The 20,519-nt window shown below is 42.5% G+C and overlaps 1 protein-coding gene across 2 annotated transcripts in view; it reads left to right on the top strand.

Annotated features, from left to right (window-relative positions):
• The window catches only part of LOC131234363 (proteinaceous RNase P 2), a 38,868-nt gene that overhangs the window by 17,021 nt on the left and 1,328 nt on the right, over positions 1–20,519 (top strand). Inside the window, exons 4-5 of one of the 2 annotated variants that reach the window (XM_058231182.1) lie at positions 17,951–18,071; positions 18,999–19,067. In XM_058231182.1, coding sequence (XP_058087165.1) covers positions 17,951–18,071; positions 18,999–19,067 — 190 coding nt within the window. The remainder of the gene's footprint in view (positions 1–17,950; positions 18,072–18,998; positions 19,068–20,519) is intronic. The other variant, XM_058231183.1, reaches the window with a different exon arrangement.

Genomic DNA, 20,519 nt, shown 5'->3' with positions numbered 1-20,519 from the left:
TGATTTTTTTAGAAACTTTCCTAATTTGTTTTTTCAGAAACTTTCCTTTTTCGTTTTTAGAAACTAGGTTGCTTCTTAAAAAAAAAAATAATAAAAATTTCTTATTTTGTCAACTATATTGCTGGATTTTAGTAACACTGCATAGTTCCCTCATATAGAGTCTCATAGTCATAGGATCATTTAGTCTTATTTAGTTACATATAGTTGTCCTAGAAAGTCCTTAGGTGGAGTTAGCAAGTGTATGCCCACACGTACGGGTCGTGGTTTTGGTTTGCATCCTGCACTAAATATAGAGCAACTGCAAGAAACAGTGGCCAAGTTAACCCAGCAAGTTGATTCCCTGAGTAAGTGCTTGGAACAACGTATAGATCAGCGCCTTGACCAAATAGAGGCCTCCCTCGGGACAACCCTACAATTAGGGAAGATGTCCAATCTCAGGCAGGTGGTCAGGAGGTTAGACCAATGAATGGGGGCAGCCAAGGAGTTGGTCATGGGCGCGCACCTGTGCACCACCCCATGAGGGACATCATGATCAATATGACCCGAATGCACAACTCCTCAAGGGAGTTGGAGTAGATGCTCCTACATTTGATGGCCACCTGGACCCTAAAGCCTTTCTAGATTGGTTGGCGGATATGGACCATTATTTGAATGGTATGACATGTCGGATACTCGATGAGTCCGATTCGCCAAAATGAAGCTTGTGGGCTAAGCAAAGGGGTTTTGGGCGACGGTTGAGTGAAAGAAAGAAAGAAAGCGAGGGAGCTCCCAATAATCCATTGGGGAGAGATGAAAGAAACACTTAGAGAGAAGTACCTTCCTTTCTCTTATCGCTTACGGTTGATTGAGGAGTGGCAGTCTCTTCTACAGGGTTCTATGAGTGTTGCCGACTATATCGCGAAGTTCGAAGAGTACTCGACCCGCTGTGAGGTTGATGAGGACCCAGTACTCACCCTTGCTCGTTTTAAAACGGGCCTCCGTCCTGACATTAGGAGAGAATTGCTCACCAAAGACAGACACTATTGAACAATTGTACCAAGTAGTGTTAGACGTCGAGCAATATCTTAAAGTATCTGTGGAAAGGCGGTTTGACTTTCGTGAGTCCAGTGCTAAGGCCAACCCCTCTGGGGCTAAACCTAACACGGGATTCCAAAACAAACCTTCCAATTATGTTCAGCCTAGGTCCAAGGATGATAAGGGTAAAGAGATTGCTGGGTCTAGTTCACGTGGCAGTGGGGCCACTAGGTGTTTTAGGTGTCAGGGATTTGGTCATTTTGCTCACTAGTGTAGCATGAGAGAAGGCACCAAAGTATTCTTCATTGATGGGCAAGTAGAAGTAGTGTTCACAGAGAGATGGCGAAGAGGAAGAATATGAGCCCTTGGAGACCCCTAGTGATGAGGAAGAGGGAGCACAAGAGTCTGCGACCCTCGCAATTGTGTGTTGCGCTTTGGCTCAAGCAAAGAGCATTGATGACTGGTGTCGCAACACGATTTTTTATACTTATGCAAAATGTGGGGAAAAGAGTTGCAAGTTAATCGTGGATAGTGATAGTTGTGCCAATGCGGCATCAACTTGCATTGTGAGCCGTTTGGGCTTAAAGTTGGAAGCCCATCCGCAACCCTATAGTCTCCTGGGTTGACAAAACTTCTATTCCAGTCTCGCACCGTTGTCTTATTCCTATTCAGTTTGGATCATATAAAGACACATTGTGGTGCGATGTTGCTCCTATGGATGTTGGCCATATCATTCTGGGCAGACCATGGCTCTATGACAGGGATGTCACCATATTTGGTCGTTCAAATGTGTGTACATTCTGGTTTGAGGGAAAGAAGGTCAAGCTAAATCCTCTGCCACCCAAGAATATGACTGGAAAAGAGTCCACACAGAATGGTGTGAACGGCTCAAAAGAAGTGAAAGACTCGAAGTCCAAGTCCAAACCTCTCCATATCCTGAATGCCAAAGACTTTGAGCGAGAAACGGAGGCAGACTCGATGGTATACGCCCTTGTGGCTAGGAAGAGTGTACCAGAGGCTAGTGTAGAGTTACCCACCGAGGCCATTTAGGTAGTGCATGAGTTTCGTGATGTCTTCCCTGATGACCTACCGAATGAGCTTCCCCCTCTGAGGGATATACAACATGCCATTGATTTAATCCCTGGGGCGACTTTACCAAACCTCCTGCATTACAGAATGAATCCAAAGGAGCACGATGAGTTGAAGAGGCAGATTGACGAGCCCTTACAGAAAGGTTTCATTCGAGAGAGCATGAGCCCGTGTGCCATGCCCGCCCTTCTTACACCTAAGAAGGATGACACATGGAGGATGTCTATTGATAGTAGAGCTATCAACAAAATCACAGTCAAGTATCGGTTTCCTATATCGCATCTTGATAACATGTTGGATATGATGGCCAATGTTACTATCTTATCAAAAATTGACCTCAAAAGTGGCTATCACCAAATCCGTGTACGCCTTGGTGATGAGTGGAAGACGGTGTTCAAAACAAAGGATGGGCTATACGAGTGGTTAGTTATGCCTTTTGGGTTAACTAACGCCTTAAGCACTTTCATGCGCGTGATGACCCAAATGTTGAGGCCCTTCATGGGGAAGTTCCTGGTCGTATACTTAGATGATATCTTGATTTATAGCATGACTAAGGAGCAACACCTTGACCATTTGAGGTAGGTTTGTGGGATCCTTAGGGCCAAGAAGTTATACGCCAATCTAAAGAAGTGCGCGTTTTTGTCTAGTAGTGTGATCTTCTTAGGTTTTATTGTATCAGCTGAGGGCGTATCGGTGGATCCCGAGAAGGTCAAGGCCATCGTCAATTGGACTGAACCCCGTAATATTTATGAGGTGGCTTAGCCACCTTTTATAGGCGGTTCATTCAAGGTTTCAGTTCCATTATGGCTCGCATCACGGACTGCATAAAAAAGGGAGAGTTTCAATGGACGAAGGCAGCCTCGAAGGCCTTCAAGGAGATAAAGGTCAAGATGAGCGAAGCTCCAGTCACGCGGCTTCCTGATTTCTCAAAAGCTTTTGAAGTCACATGTGATGCGTCAGGAGTCGACATAGGAGTACTTAGTTAGAAAGGGCACCATGTCACCTTTTTTAGTGAGAAACTGAATGAGGGGAAACAAAGATATTCCACCTATGACAAAGAATTCTATGCGGTAGTGCAATCACTGTGCCATTGGTGTCATTATTTATTACCGCAAGAATTCGTCTTATTCTCAGATCATGAGGCCTTGAGATATCTGAACTCTCAGAAGAAATTAAACCCTAGGCATGCCAAGTGGGTTTAATTCTTTCAAGAGTACACTTTTGTACTTAAGCACTAGGCCGGTGTAGAGAATATGCCTGTTGACGCGTTAAGTCATCGAGTCGCATTACTTAATTCCATGAGTGTCGAAGTCACGGGCCTCGATCACATCAAAGAAGAATATTCTGAGTGTCCAAATTTTGGAGTTGTGTATGCGTCGTTGTTAGAGAGTCCGTCAGGAGCCAGTAGTGAGTACTTGATTTTAGACAGATATTTGTTTAGGAGTGACCGCTTGTGCATACCACGCACCTCCCTCCGCGATTTTCTTATCTGGGAGTTACATTTAGGAGGGGTTGCGGGCATTGTTATCAAATGCGATTGCATGTGCGCATACTGTTGATCAAATCACATATGCCATGATGGCACTTGCCAGGATCATGGCATATGCGATCCTGGCAAGTATGCCATGGCATACTTTTATATGCGATAAATATGCAATCGCATATTTCCCAATAGCCAAGAGCGGAAGATTTTTATTTTTATTTTTTCAAATTGGAGAAATTTTGCCTATAATTAGGCACTCATATCCCCTCCATTTTCACTATTCTTCACTCCAAAGCTCTAAATCTCTTACTCTTTCTCTTACACCTCTTTCTTTCTCACTCTAATCTCTCTACAATTATTTCAATTATGTTTATTTTTTGTATTTGATAAGTTGTGCTTACTTTTTGTAAATTAAGTTGTGAGTTATAACTTGTAAGTTGTTTCAAGTTATCCATTTATCATTAAAATTTCTTTGTTCGAAGTTTGTAATAATTAGTTATCTTTTAATGTAGCTTGTTGATTGTTTTGTTAAAATTTATATAATGTAATATAAGTAATTAAATATATCACTTAATGAAACACTCAAACTATAATGAAATAAGTAAAATAACCCAATCCAATCATGTGTACTAATTAGATGAATTTTTAGTTTTTTTTAAAGGTTTTTTTCTAGTTTTTTTTTTTTTTTTTTGAAAAAAAATATGCCATGGCATATGCGATTGTGCGATCGCATATGCAAACAGCATATGCGATTTGACAACATTGGTTGTGGGTCATTTTGGTCGAGACAAGACCATTGCCTTAGTGGAGGATAGGTTTCATTGGCCAAGCCTCAAGCGAGACGTGGCCAAAATTATAGGGCAGTATCGTACTTGTCAACTGGCAAAGCAAAAGAAATAAAATACAGGATTATATACTCCTTTGCCAGTTCCATTCATCCCTTGGCAAGACATCAGTATGGACTTCGTGCTTAGACTTCCCAAGACTATCCATAAACATGATTCCATATTTATTGTCGTGGACCGTTTCTCTAAGATGACCCACTTCATTCCTTGTTCTAAGACCTTCGACGCATCTCGTGTTGCTAAACTATTCTTTAGTGAGGTCGTCAAACTGCATGGGTTACCAAAAACCATAGTGTCTGACCGTGATGTGCGATTCATGAGTTACTTTTGGAAGACACTATGGCACATGATGAATACTAGACTCCAATTTTCTTCTGCCTACCACCCTCAGATCGATGGCCAGACTGAGGTGATTAATAGGAGCCTAGGGAGTTTACTTCGATGTTTAGTGGGGGAGTATATGAGGACATGGGACACCGTACTACTCATAGCCGAGTTTGCATTCAATAGTTCTGTCAATAGGTTTACAGGTCTAAGTCCTTTTGAAGTCATTACTGGTTACAAGCCTAGGAAGCCTATTGATCTTGTCCCTATGTCATTGTCCCATAGGCCATTAGAGTCTGCAGAGTCTTTTGCGCATCGCATACATTCATTGCATCAAGAAATCAGACAAAAGATCACTACTAGTAATGAACATTACAAATTTTTTGTAGACCAACATAAACATTTCAAAGAATTCAATATTGGGGACTCTGTGATGGTCTGCATCAGGCCCGAGCGGTACCCTCCAGGGGCCGTTCATAAGTTACACGCGCGTAGTGCTGGACCCTTCAAAATTATAAAACGAAATGGTCTCAATGCGTATGAGGTAGATTTTCTACCTTTCATGGGAATTAGTTCCACATTCAACGTGGAGGATCTAGTTACTTTTCAGGGGACCACTGATACTTTGTCCAGCCTTTCGCCCACCCATCCTGATTCCCTAGATTTATCCTTTGATCCATGGCCTCTTCCCGACCTTTTTTTCCAGCCTCTATCTCCCATACATACCCTTTACACACCCATAGAGGAAATAGAGGATATCCTGAACCATTAGATAGTTTCAACGTCGGATGGCGGGTTTCAGAAGTACCTGGTAAAATGGAAGTTACGCTTAGCTTCCGACAGCACGTGGCTCACTAAGGAGGAGCTTTAGAGACTTGATCCTGACATCCTGGAGCGGTTAAGGAGTTTTATTTCGCCAGTGACTAAATCTTCGCAGCTTGGGAGAGTTGATGGGGAGATCATGCCCACACGCGCACGCATGCCACCCCCTACGCATGTACGTACGAAGGAGGGCCTCACCGTCGATCTGGCTCGATGGCGACGTCCAGGGAGAGCCTCTTAGTTAGAAGACGAAGTTTGATTCAAAAGAGTGGGCCCGATAGTCACAAAAAACCCATCATGGGATCTCATGATCGTGGCCCACTAGTCGGATTAAGTTCATACTTTAGGTTTTGTTTTTTTATATTATTTAGAACATCATGAATGCTTTAGATTTCTTTGATTGATTTTTATTTTAGTTTACTTCATTGCATAGTAATAGGTTGCGCACATGGCGTGAGTTTTGGGGTAAAGGGTTTTCCTATAAATAGGCACTCCTTGTAGTTTTTTTTTTTTTTTTTTTTTTTCCAATTGAAGTTGAATAAAAATTCCTACGTGTTTTTCTGCTCTCTGAGTTCCTGAGTTGTGGAAAAATTCAAGTGGGTGCGAAGCCCTCCCTTATCGAAGGGCTAAATTCAAGTGGGTGCGAAGCCCTCCCTTTTCGAAGGGCTAATGACGCAGGACAGCCCTAATTATGATGCATGCTCATGGAGATAATTAAACAGCGGAAATAAAAGGAATAAATGATCTAAAATTCTAACAGTAATCATCATAACTGAGAAAATCATAAAGGAAACATGCAATGGAGCGGGCCATCACTACAACCATGGAGTATGGAATTCAATTACTACTTAGGTTGGATCCGGCGAGGGATGAGACCTCCCGATCTTGCATGGTCACACCCAATCGATCAATGAAGATCACTAGTCCGAAGAACCAAGAAGTTTCTCGGATTAGGGATTTGAGAATTTGGGGATTTAGGGTTTAGATCGGTTCTCAAGATTTTGATCGAAGAAGAATTAGCCAAAACTGAAAAATAGAAGGAAGAAAGTTATTACCTTGAGGAAGTTGGAGGGACACAAGAAGAAATTAGAAGAAGAAGATCAAGGGGAGAGAAGAAGCACCATTAGAGAGAAGAGAGGAAGGAGTCAACCAAAGGGTTTGCTTTTCATTAATCAATAGTTAAAATTCGTGTTTAGGGCTTTACCCCACTTAAATAAGCAAATAAAGACATAAAATTACTAAAATACCCCTAGGATAAGCAAATAAAGATATAAGATTACTAAAAGACCCCTAACTAAGTCAAAAAACGCGCAAATAACTTAAGTATGAGAAAGTTTGGGCGGTCGGTCTTCTTTCTCCAATCTTCCTTCACATGTGTCTTCCCTAAGTGGGGTCTTCTCTATGTCCAATCACATGCGAAAGGTCTTCAGCTCCTCAATATTCGCCTATCCACAAGGACGACACTTGTGGTTGGCGCTTTCTTCGTTGGTACACCTTGAATGCACCTGTGTCCGCATCAATTCCCCTCGGGTGAGAAAAACTCGACTCCGACGAGTTGAAACTTTTGTAGCGCTCGAGTAGATCTGGGTCAATACCCTGCAATGCGTCGCTCGACAGCCACGTAGATTCAGACGATGGTTTGTTTTTCCACCTGACAAGATACCTTTGGAAACCCCCATCTCTCGTGGATACTATCTCGTCATCCAAGATTTCTTCAATTGCTTCTTTATGGGTAATGGGTGGAGGAGGGGGTGGAAGGGGTTGGCTAGCAAACTCAGAAAAAGGCCATGAAAGGGACGATGTATCAACAATGGGAATATGGGCACGGACTAGATCTTCCACATTAAAAGTTGGATTAATGCTCGTTTCAGGTGGAAGGTCAACCCGATACGCGTTGGACCCAACCTTTTGTAATATCTTGAATGGTCCAGCACTACGCGCTTGTAATTTCTTTGCAGATCCTTGAGAGAATCGCTCTGGCCTTATTCGCACCATTACATAGTCTCCTTCTTGAAATTCTTGCACTCTACGATGAGAATCAGCTGAAACTTTATAATCATCATTGCTCTTATTTAACCGCTGTCTAATATGTGTATGCAAATCATGAATATGGCGTGCGAATGCATCGGCTGACTCAGAAGTTTGGGTAATAGACATAGGTAAGAGATCTATGGGCATTCTAGGTTTATAACTACTTACAATTTCAAAAGGACTCAACCTTGTAGATCTATTAACTGACCCATTATAAGCAAGTTCAGCAGTTGGTAAAATTAGGTCCCAAGTCTTAACATGTTCACCCACTAGACAACGTAGAAGATTTCCAAGGCTACGGTTTACCACTTCAGTTTGACCATTTGTTTGTGGGTGGTAAGCAGTGGAAAATTGCAAACGAGTTCCCATAATGTGCCACAGTGTCTTCCAAAAATAGCTAGTAAATCGAACATCACGATCAGACACTATGGTTTTAGGTAACCCATGGAGACGCACCACACCATCAAAAAAGAGACGAGCAACATGAGACGCATCTGACGTCTTCGAACACGGGAGGAAATGCGCCATTTTAGAAAAACGGTCCGCAACGACAAAAACGGAATCGTGCTTTTTTATAGTCTTGGGAAGCCCGAGCACGAAGTCCATACTAATGTCCTGCCACGGAGCATGTGGCACTGGCAATGGCGTGTACAGCCCGGTATTTTGCTTTCTTTGCTTTGCCAGCTGACATGTTCGACACAGCCCTAAAACTTTGACTACGTCTCGCTTGAGGCTTGGCCAATAGAAACGATCTTCCACGAGGGCAATGGTCTTATCACGACCAAAATGGCCAGCTATCCCTCCTGAATGAAGCTCCCAGATGAGGAATTCACGAAGGGACATACGGGGAATACAAAGCCTGTCTCCCTTGAAAAGAAAGCCATCTTTAAGAACATATTCACCCATAATATGCTGGTCACTAAAGAGCGACGCGTAAGTACCCCCAAAATCAGGACATATGGGGTATTCATCTTTCAGTTGCTCAAATCCGACTACCTCTACACTCAAGGAGTTGAGCAACGCCACTCTCCTACTAAGGGCATCCGCTGGTTTGTTTTCAACCCCGGCCTTGTGTTTCAAAACAAACGAATATTCCTGAAGAAACGCTACCCACTTGGCATGCCTTGGGTTGAGTTTCTTCTGAGAATGCAAATATCTAAAAGCCTCATGGTCAGAAAACAAAACGAATTCTTGCGGTAGGAGGTAGTGTCGCCAATGTCTCAGGGATTGCACTACCGCATAAAATTCTTTGTCGTAAGTGGAGTATTTTTGTTTTGCCTCATTCAGTTTCTCACTGAAATAGGCCACTGGGTGTCCTTCTTGACTCAACACTCCACCTATACCGACACCAGACGCATCGCACGCTACTACAAAGACTTTAGAAAAGTCAGGTAGACGCATGACAGGAGCTTCCACCATCTTGCCCTTAATTTCTTTAAAAGTCTTGACGGCGGCTTTAGACCTCACGAACTCTCCCTTTTTCATGCACTCGGTAATGGGAGCCATGATCGTGCTAAAACCCCTAATGAACCGACGATAAAAAGTTGCTAGGCCATGAAAACTTCGCACCTCATGAATGTTCCTTGGTTCTGGCCACTCAACTATGGCCCTGACTTTTTCAGGGTCTGCGCGCATCCCTTCAGATGACACTATAAATCCTAAGAACACAACTTGGCTAGACATGAATGCACATTTCTTAAGATTAGCGTATAACTTTTCATTCCTAAGGACACTACAGACCTTCTTTAATTGTTCAAGGTGTGATTCCTTAGTGGTACTATAAATAAGAATATCGTCAAAGTACACCACTAGGAATTTTTCCATGAACGGCCTCAAAGCTTGTGTCATCACCCGCATGAAAGTACTGGGTGCGTTAGTCAAGCCGAAGGGCATGACCAACCACTCATACAGCCCATCTTTCGTCTTAAACGCCGTCTTCCACTCATCTCTTGGGCGTATACGGATTTGGTGATATCCACTCTTGAGGTCTATCTTAGAGAATATAGTGGACCTGGCCATCATGTCAAGCATATCATCAAGTCTAGGTATAGGGAACCTATACTTAACAGTAATTTTGTTTATGGCACGGCTGTCCACACACATGCGCCACGTGCCGTCTTTCTTTGGCGTCAACAATGCAGGCACGGCACACGGGCTCATACTCTCTTGGATGAAACCCTTTTGCAGAAGCTTATCAACTTGCTTCTTCAACTCTGCATGCGTTGCAGGGTTCATCCTGTAGTGAGGAAGGTTCGGTAGAGTAGACCCTGGGACAAGATCAATGGCATGCTGTATGTCCCTCATAGGTGGCAACTCATTCGGTAAGTCTTCAGGAAATACATCACTGTATTCCTTCAGGACCGAGGTCACCTCACAGGGCAACTCTGATGGAACCTCAGGTGTAATTTCTCTAGCCACAAGGGCATACACCATAGAATCCTCCGTAGCCTCTTTTTCAAACTCTCTTGCGCTGATTATATGTAAAGACTTAGGTTTGGATTTCCCCATTTCTCTAGGCTCACTTGCCTTCTCATCCTTCTTCTTCCCTAGTGTATTCTCAGGTGGCATGGGATTAAGTTTGATCTTTTTACCATTATACATAAAAGTACACGCATTCGAACGGCCAAAGATCATGACATCATTATCGAATAGCCACGGTCTACCTAGGATAACATGTCCCACATCCATAGGTAAAACATCACACCACAGGGACTCTTTGTATGACCCAAACTCGATGGGGACTAGACATTGCTGGGTGATAGGTAGGGATGTCTTGTCAACCCAAGAAATTTTATACGGGTTTGGATGAGGTGTGGATTTCAGTTTTAAGCGATCTAAGGTGCTAGTGGAAATCACATTCTGACAACTTCCACTGTCCACTATCACCTTACAATTCTTTTCACCACACTTGGCAATAGTGTAGAAGATAGTGCTTCGACGCCAATCAACACTACTTCTAGACTGAGCTAACACACGCCTGACTACTGCAAGCGTTGCTTCTCCATCCACTTCTTCATCAGTAAGTCCTCCTTCAGGGTGATACTCTTCAACTTCAAAATCACCCTGGTCATCTCCACCCTCGTGGGGCTCGCTTATAACTAAGGCTCTCCCACGGCTCTTCGTAGGACACTGATTAGACATGTGGCCAAGGTGGCCACACTCATAGCACCTCACTTGGCTCATATTACTAGGACCGGCACCAAGAACCCCTTTGCCCTTGTCTTCCCTAGGCCTAGGTGGAATGGTCGCCTGTGCCCTAGGTTGATTACTAATATTAGGTCTAGTTCATTGGGAACTAGATCTAGCATTGGAGTCTCGGTACTCAAAACGACGAACGACAGGAGCCTTCAGATACTGCTCTAACTCCTGCACGACTTGATATGCTTCATCTAAGTCCGTTAAGGGCCGAGTAATAAGCTCGCGCTGAAGATCCGCGCAAAGGCCCGTCTTAAAACGCGAGAGCGTTACTAGAGGGTCTTCTCGGATATCACATCGCATCACATACTCTTCAAATTTAGCGATGTAGTTAGCGGCAGGCATTGACCTTTGGCGGAAGGATTGCCATTGGTCAAGGAGCTTCTGACGGTATGAGAGAGGAAGGTACTTCTCCTTTAATTTCTCTTTCATCTCATACCAATGTGTGATAGGAGCTCTACCAACTCTCTCTATCCTACGCTCGGTGTTAGTCCAGAAGAGCTTGGCTTGACCTACAAGCTTCATCTTAGCAAATCGCATTTGACGGTTTTCTGACATGCCATACCACTCAAAGTAGTGGTCCATGTCAGCAACCCAGTCAAGGAACGCCTTGGGATCCAAGCGTCCATCAAAACTCGGGGCCTCAACTCTCACACACTTCATCGCACGCTCATCTGGATCATAACGGTCTTGATGACCACATGTGGCTCGTACCTCTCACACCACACCACGACCGTTACCACGATCTCTATCCTCACTACCACCACGTGTGGCAGCACGTTCTTCCATGATTCCTTCCACTTGGGAGTGCGCATCTTCCCCTACAGCTGGGTTTTCCTTTTGGGACGCCTCTAGTTGCTCCACCTTAGTCATGGTAGTGGTAATTTGGTTCTCAAGGCGGGCAAACTCACGCCTTTGACCTGCTTCTAGGGCGGTTATCTTTTGTATCAATTGAGCAAGTTGCTCAGATAACTGCTCGTTATTCATGGTAGGTTAAAGTCCGAAACCTCTACCTCTTCTCGTGGGCATACAATGAAGACTTGAACCAAACTCTACCTAACTAGACTACTAGGTGTTATGACTTTCAAGATGAATGCGATGAATACAAAACTACTACGAACTGACACAATTAAGTTGAAACAGGAAACAACTCAAATTTGGAAATTTTCCAGATTAGGAACTTTCTAAAATTGGAAAGTTTCTAAAATTGAAAACTTTCTAAACCTGGAACTTTCCTAAGTTAAACCTAAAAATCAAAACCCTAATTTGATAACTCGATCTAGACAAAAACCATGCAAGCTCATGGACAGCCCTAATTATGATGCATGCTCATGGAGATAATTAAACAGCGGAAATAAAAGGAATAAATGATCTAAAATTCTAACAGTAATCATCATAACTGAGAAAATTATAAAGGAAACATGCAATGGAGCGGGCCATCACTACAACCATGGAGTATGGAATTCAATTACTACTTAGGTTGGATCCGACGAGGGATGAGACCTCCCGATCTTGCATGGTCACACCCAATCGATCAATGAAGATCACTAGTCCGAAGAACCAAGAAGTTTCTCGGATTAGGGATTTGAGAATTTGGGGATTTAGGGTTTAGATCGGTTCTCAAGATTTTGATCGAAGAAGAATTAGCCAAAACTGAAAAATAGAAGGAAGAAAGTTATTACCTTGAGGAAGTTGGAGGGACACAAGAAGAAATTAGAAGAAGAAGATCAAGGGGAGAGAAGAAGCACCATTAGAGAGAAGAGAGGAAGGAGGCAACCAAAGGGTTTGCTTTTCATTAATCAATAGTTAAAATTCGTGTTTAGGGCTTTACCCCACTTAAATAAGCAAACAAAGACATAAAATTACTAAAATACCCCTAGGATAAGCAAATAAAGATATAAGATTACTAAAAGACCCCTAACTAAGTCAAAAAACGCGCAAATAACATAAGTATGAAAAAGTTTGGGCGATCGGTCTTCTTTCTCCAATCTTCCTTCACATGTGTCTTCCCTAAGTGGGGTCTTCTATATGTCCAATCACATGTGAAAGGTCTTCAGCTCCTCAATATTCGCCTATCTACAAGGACGACACTTGTGGCTGGCGCTTTCTTCGTTGGTACACCTTGAATGCACCTGTGTCCGCATCAGCTAACTATCGTGGTGCGAAGCCACGTTTATCCCAATCCGCCCCTCCATCTTATTTCATCCATCCCACGATCATCCTCGCTTCAAATCCGCTTGTTTTGCAGCTATTCGTCCCTCTTCAGCCAGTTTCCAGAATCTGGCCCTGTAGGAGGGCTGAAACTTCGACGGAGCACCGTGCCTCAACCGCATATCGGATTGTGACGAAATTTGGAGGGTTTGGAGACCTCCCCTGGCCGACCAAGGCCAAGGAGTCTGTTTTGGGATTCGGGCCCCCACCACACGTGCGGCCGGCCTCCTATGCACGTGCGCCCGACCCGGGCCCGTTGTTCGCACGCGGGAGCTGTTTCAGGTTCAGGTTTTCTTCCTATTTTCCCTTTTTCTTATCTATTTTCATAACCTTAGTCCTAGATTGCATTATCCCTAATTTATTTGCCCCCTTTTTCGCCCTATGGTTCCTTGAATTGAAATTAAGGAATCCCTTGGATTAGGGGCTGATTGCTATGCGTGTGTGGATGATTACTATTTCCCTTTGAGCATCGTTTAGTCCTTAATTTTACTGATCCAGTCCTAGCCTGTGTAGGCCTGGACCCGGGCAGATTCCCCTTTACTTGAATGTTTGAACTTTTTGTGGGATGTGGAATTATTATGTGATTGTTTTGAATTAGTATGATCTAAGCTTCAAATCTTGCATATCATATTTAAATTTCATGTCCTGCATCATCCAATCTCTTCGATTGGTGCTGTGTTTCTTTGTTAATCATCCGCCCATAGGATCCTAATTGAAGGGTTTGATACTTTATGTTCTAGTCTTGGTACTTCAATTGTAGTGATCTTTTAGTAGTCGTTTATTCATAAATTTTTTGTGGAACTTATAGGAATTGAAGTGTGTGTGCGTGCATGGGGATGCGCGCGCGCGCGTGTGTGTGTGTCTGTACAAACTTTTATTGTAGCTGAGTATGCCATCCGATGGTTCAGATAGAGCTCATAGGCTCTTCATGTTTTTCAGAAGTTGCGGGAGTCTCTAGTTCTCGAGGCCGACTCTCTCTCTCTCTCTCTCTCTCTCTCTCTCTCTCTCCATCCATCCTCTCTCTTGACAACACCCATTCAACCCCCCTCTCTCTGTCTATGTCACCCATTTGACACATTTTGCCTAGTGTCATCTTTATCAATTTCATCTAGAGGAGAACATATATCTAGTATATATTTATTTTATTTCTTATTTGTTGTGTTTTCACTTGTACATCGGGGTTCTTCATCTTTGCCTTCTATCTACGTCGTTAAGCTGAGGCCCACAACCAGGAGGTTTTTACTCGATGTCCCAAATTTGAGATCCTATTGATTCGAGGTCCAAAAATGGGGGTTTTTAATCAATGACCCAAATTAGAGATCTAGGCCGTCGATTTGAGGTCTCTATTTGGGGTTTTAATCAACAGCCAAAATTAGAGTGCTAGATTGTTAATCAGAGGCTCCTATTTGAGAGTTCTATCTAAAAGGCGAAATTTCAAAGCTAGGTCATCAATTTGAGCTCCTTATTTTGGGGCTTTTTACTTAATGGCCCAAATTAGAGATCTAGATCGTCGATTTGAGTCGTAACTGTCAATTTAAGGTCTCTATTTGGGAGTTTTATCTAAGAGGCTATATTTCGTATCTAGGCTGACTCCCTTGTTGACATAGAGTTTTGCACTCTTATTCAATAGGCCTCCACGAGTCTAATGGCACCTTTGTGCCTATCCAACTAATCCCCAGTTCGTCTGTGTCAGTCAGCAAGACACCATTAGGATTCTACTTTAAGTGGACTTTTCAGCAAAGCCTTTGTGCCAAGTGCAAAGTGCCTTGTACTAGACTGCTAAGGTAGGCGCAATTCCTTGATCGATGGATTGAATGTTAATTGTGAGGGCATGTGATTTAAGTTAAATCGAATTTCAGTTTCTATTGTTTACTCTCTGAATCATGTTGTAGGTTGACATCTTTTGTTACTTGAATTACTTTATGGACTCTTTAATAATCTCCATGTTACATGCTAGCATTAAATCACGTGTTCTGCATCAATTGACAATATTGATACATTGGTGATACTTAGCAATACATTGTCGATACCTGGAATTTCCGATACTACAAATGTTATCGGTATTACTACCAATGTTTTCGGTATAACCGAGTTGGAGATAGAGATAATATCGGGATACTTTGAACAATGCCTAGGGGGACCTACCAAATGCACATCGTGGCTGTCCATCATAGATAACAGTGGAGTCCACAGAGCTCGACCTCATGGGAAGCTCCCATGTGGTGCATATGGTTTGTTGTGGGCCCCATTGTTGTGTGTTGATGAAATATACTCTGACCATCAAACAAGCCCTCCCTTATTGGGCCATGTGTCAAAAAATCAGGCCAATCCATGACTTATGCGGGCCACACTAGCAAGAATAGTTAAGAGTGAATGCCCACCCTTGATTCTCATAGAGGGCCCACCATGTTTTGTATATGCTATCCAATCCATTGCCGTGAAACATCTACCCTAGATGGCGGGACACCTAAAAAATTAGGTAATTTTTTAGCTAGGCACGGCATAGTGAAAATCAAGGGTGGGTGTCCCCTCCCAACTATTCCTCCTTGTGTGGCCCACTCGAGCCACCAATTGGCCTGGTTTTTGGGCCCATGGACAAATGAGGGAAGGCATGCATGATATTTGGAGTGGAAACATGCTGTTAAGCATTGAGGCAATTTTTCTATTTAGATGGTCGATGGAGAAATATAGGGGGAGGAAGGATCTCACATGGTCTTCCTTGACTTAGAAAGCATACCATAAGGTCCCTAGATAGATAATTTGGTGGGTGTTGGGAAAAAGGAGTCTCAAGAGGATATATTGACAAATATGAGGCTTACACAAGCGGTTGGTATTGAGCCTGATCGTTTTGTGTTGGTTATGGATTGATTTAATGTTCTGTTTTCTAGGAAGAGGTCCCTTGGTGTACGTTATTTGGGAATGATAGTTTTGATCGACGAGATGAGGGAGTAAATACAAAGCTACAACTTTCAAGGGATGCTTTTGAATATAAAGGTTTTAAAAGGTAGTTGGACTAAAATAGAGTATATGTATTAGTAAAATAGGTTTTGAAGCGAGGAATTATTTAAGATTGTGGATCAAGTAACCCAAAATAGTCATTTTCGATATCCTGGGTCAATACATTCATGAGAGCAAAAAAGGAGTGATAAGGATGCTGCTCATAGAATCAGAGCTGGGCGGTGAAGTCGAGATGCGCCTTTGGAGTTTTTATGTGATCGCTACTTGCCAATCAAACTAAAAGGGAGATTTTATAGGATAGCTATTAGCCCATGCTTTATGGGACAAAATGTTGGCAGTCAACAAACGTTGTGTTCATAAGATGAGTTTGTCTGAAATGAGGATTTTGAGATGAGTGGCAAGACGGGAAAGTATAGAATTAGAAAAAGAAGCATTTGAGGGCACTTATGAGTAGCCCCAATAGGTCAAAAGATGAGGGGAAGTAGATTAGATAGTTTCGCCATATGCAACGTAGGCCAAGAACTAAAAGGGAGATTTTATAGGATAGCTATTAGCCCATGCTTTATGGGACAAAATGTTGGGCAGTCAACAAACGTTGTGTTCATAAGATGAGTTTGTCTGAAATGAGGATTTTGAGATGAGTGGCAAGACGGGAAAGTATAGAATTAGAAAAAGATGCATTTGAGGGCACTTATGAGTAGCCCCAATAGGTCAAAAGATGAGGGGAAGTAGATTAGATAGTTTCGCCATATGCAACGTAGGCCAAGAACTGCACTGATTAGAATTGAGTGGGTTGAAGTTGAATGCTCTAGAATGGCTAGGGGAAGGCCCAAAAGGACATGGGTGGAGTTAGTAAGAAAAGATTTGATGACCTGTGGTTTAACTAAGGACATGATTCTTGATAGAGTGGAATCATGGAACATGTTCATGTACCCGACCCGAATTAGTTGGGATAAGGCTTAGATGATGATGATGGAAGAAACATGAAAACAAGCTTGTTTTAAGCTTAGCAGAAAACATCAATATGTAGGCACATGCAACAATAATGGTGGAAATGTATTGTGCTTCATGATAAAAGGAGTTTGGTGTTAGGATTCGGAACTTGTTTTGGTGCTTACGAACATTATAATTTATGTTACGTTTTCCTACATAGTTATGTTTTTAAAAAAAAAGTCGGATCACTTGTGACCAGCACATGAGAACTGGTAATACTGGTTACCAAAATTGTTGACAGCATGAACTCATGTTCATTACAAAAACATATTTGAGTTACAAATAGGCTCAATCATACTTGAGATGCAAGCAGCCCAATTTCTTTTAGCTAAAGATGGTGGTTGCTGATCTTTGCTTTATATAACTAATTTATTCCCTGTTATTTATTTTAGTTTTGTTTCGCCAAACATCTCTTATCCATTTACAAAAAAGCATGCACAGTTGCTATTTCAATGCATGAATGCTTGAAGTTCAATTTTCAGTATGGCAGCAATAGCACACAGGTTCTTGTATTATTACAAATGACTTCCTCTAAGAATACGAGGAAGATGTGTACATGATCTGGACCCCTCAATTGGCAGGCCAAACCATGAACGATCCATGATAAATAATTAGGCAGATCGAATGATCCTAACTGTTTGATCAGAAAAAATCCCAGAAATGGGTGGTGGTCATTTTTCTCAATCAAGTAATCAGTTTCGTCTAATTGACTTCATTTTGAGCTATGGTTTGTTGGTGGGACCCACCTGAACAAGGCCCAAATATCAGTCATAGTACTGTTCAATTTGAGCAACTTCTATGATCTTATTAACTAGATTTTCGGGCCTTGGCCAGTTCATGGATGGGTTGCCAATCATATGAACACTCCAGATTTCATACATGCATTCCGTGTCTCCACGTGTAACTTGCACATAAATAAGGTGCATGGTAAGCCCTTCTTTCTCATGAAATTTTGGGATTGTGATAATGTTTGCTTGTGCTTCAGGTATTGGTTATATGCAGCAGTCAAGCTCAAGTGTTTGCTCGTGACAAATGATGAGATGAGAGATCACATTTTTGAACTCTTAGGCAGCAGCTTTTTTCTCAAGTGGAAAGAGCGCCATCAAGTGCGTAATTCCGATAACCTCCCCCAAAAAAATTCCTGTCTGCATTTGGCAATTATTTTTGGAGGTATTCCAGCAGGAAGGTTGTAGTTTACTATTATACGGGTTTTCAGTTTGGGCAAGCTGGGCCCTAGGTTCAGTAATCTGAACAGTTATTATACACCCCACTGCTGATGGCCCATGCACCAAAATCAACTTAGATTGGAAGAATCCCAACCCTTCAATAGGAGGTCAACAAATCGATGGTAAGGTGAAAAAAATATGGTAACTGTCCATATTCAATTAAGAAAAGGGCCCAATATTCTCCGATGAATGGGATTTTTGGTGGATGGGCTTTCCACAGAGAAGCCCATCATATCAACGGCTTGGATCATTAGACCGTGGCCCACTTGTATCAACAGAAAATCTGAACAGTAATGTACGACCTTTTTGCACAAATGCTGTATAATATCTCTTATTTTGGAGCTCTGCTAGCCCCGTGTACACAGCAAACTTGTCATGCGTAAGCCATCTTAGTGTGCATGAGGTGGGCCCCACTGTTGATGAACTGGTGTAGAACTCAACCTGGTCACCTAGGTTTGCCATACATACCGAAACAAGGAACAGTTTTAAAAATCGACAGTGGTCCACAATCACCGTAAAGGGCTCGCCTGATGAGTGGTGGCTGTTTTTTTAGGTAGGATCTATGTGAGGAAGCCCTTCTAATACACCACTTGGATGGTCCCGCACATGTGCAAGGTTGGCATGTATGGTCAATGTGGCCAGGCCAGATGTAGAGGAGTGCTTGAGCTTAGAACTCTTAGTTTTAAACATGGCTTTATGAATCAAATGGTCTAACTCTTTATTAGGACCTGATGAGACAAGTTGCAATGCTAAAGCTTGTATTGTTGGGTTGTGAGTTCTTTGATGAGCTTTGTTGCTACTTTGCAGGTCCGGTTTACATTCGTGAAGGGTGATTTGAAACTTCAGATGCCGCCCTCATATTCCACAGTCATCCAAGTCAGTTTCACAACTTGCTTTGTTTCATTTTGCATGTTTCTATAATCTTGTTTAAAACATGAATTTCAGCTGCTTTGATCTACCAAAAAGTTGTCCCTGTTTCTTGCTTGTGAGTGAGTGCATGGTTTCTATGAATGCTTGAAATGATTGTTTTTCTTCTCTTTTTCTCTCTCTCTTTTTTGTGTTTATCATTATCATCATAGGGTTCTCTTTGGGGCTCTAGACAGAGTTTTCCAGATTTTCTGAAATGTGGGTGAGACATCCACCTTCCACCATTGCACATGTTCAGTTCTATTTTTCACCGCTTATTTGTTGGCCACTATTTGAATTTTTGGGTCCTTCCAGTTAGTGTTTTGGGATATGCTTCATCCACGATTTGGCCCACTTTAGACCACAGTTAATGGAAATTCGTTCAATCACCAAAACCCCTACCTTTCTTGGTCGCTAAAAGAATAGAAGAAGTAAAAGGGAACCTATGTTTTCTGCTTCCCACTTGAACCCACGATTGGGCCCACTATTTAGACCATAGTTAATGGAAATTCATTCAATCTCCAAAACCCCCACCTTTCTTGGTTACTAAAAGAATAGAAGAAGTAAAAGCGAACCTATGTTTTCTGCTTCCCACTTGAACCTATTTCTCGCATGCGTTAGTACTATCACCTAGATTGTAAAATGATTCTTTTCTCACATTGCTTCCCTTCTTGTTCCCTGGTTTGGTAACTATGATTTGGGTGATCTTGATTGATGTACAGGTTTGCACCTGTCTTGGTTTTAAGACTCAGACGAGTCCAATGCAACTCGTCTGAGTTCACCCAGACTCAGTTGAACCCGATCTGGTTTGACACCACAAGTTGACACTGACAAGTCACCCCCAACTTGACTCAGGCTAGTTCTGACTTGTGGCTAGAGGAGTTGGTCTGAGTCACCCAGTCTCTGGGTGGTCTTGATTGATGTACATATTTGCCTTGGTCATGGTTTGATGTCCGTGTTTGCCTCAGTCATTTCTTCCCCCATTTGTTTCCTTGTTGGGTAACTATAATTGCATGGTCTCAATTGATGGAGATGTTTGCTCCAGTCATGATTTTAAGAATTGGACGAGTTCCATGCGACTCGTCTGAGTTGGCCGGGACTCGCTTGGACCCGATCTGTTTCAACACCAGGATTCGACCCAACTGAGTAAACCTCTGACTTGGCCTAGTAAAGCCAATTCACTCCTTACTCAGCTGTGTCCTGACTCGACTCGATACTGGACGAATCGACCTTGTTGCATGGTGGATGAGCAACTACCATCAATGCAATGGTGGAATGGGCACTTGTCTAGCCATTTTTCTTCTTCAACACAACACTATTTTAAAATTTAAAACTCAATCAACACAGAAAAACTATGGCTCAGATGAATAAAATGCTGTGAAAATCTATACTAGTTTTGCTGTCTGAAATCATCAATGTTCT

Source organism: Magnolia sinica, chromosome 19 (genome assembly GCF_029962835.1).
Source record: "Magnolia sinica isolate HGM2019 chromosome 19, MsV1, whole genome shotgun sequence".
Taxonomy (NCBI): Eukaryota; Viridiplantae; Streptophyta; class Magnoliopsida; order Magnoliales; family Magnoliaceae; genus Magnolia; species Magnolia sinica.
Note: the sequence above shows the minus strand (reverse complement) of the source record. Positions and strands in the feature narration are given on the sequence as shown.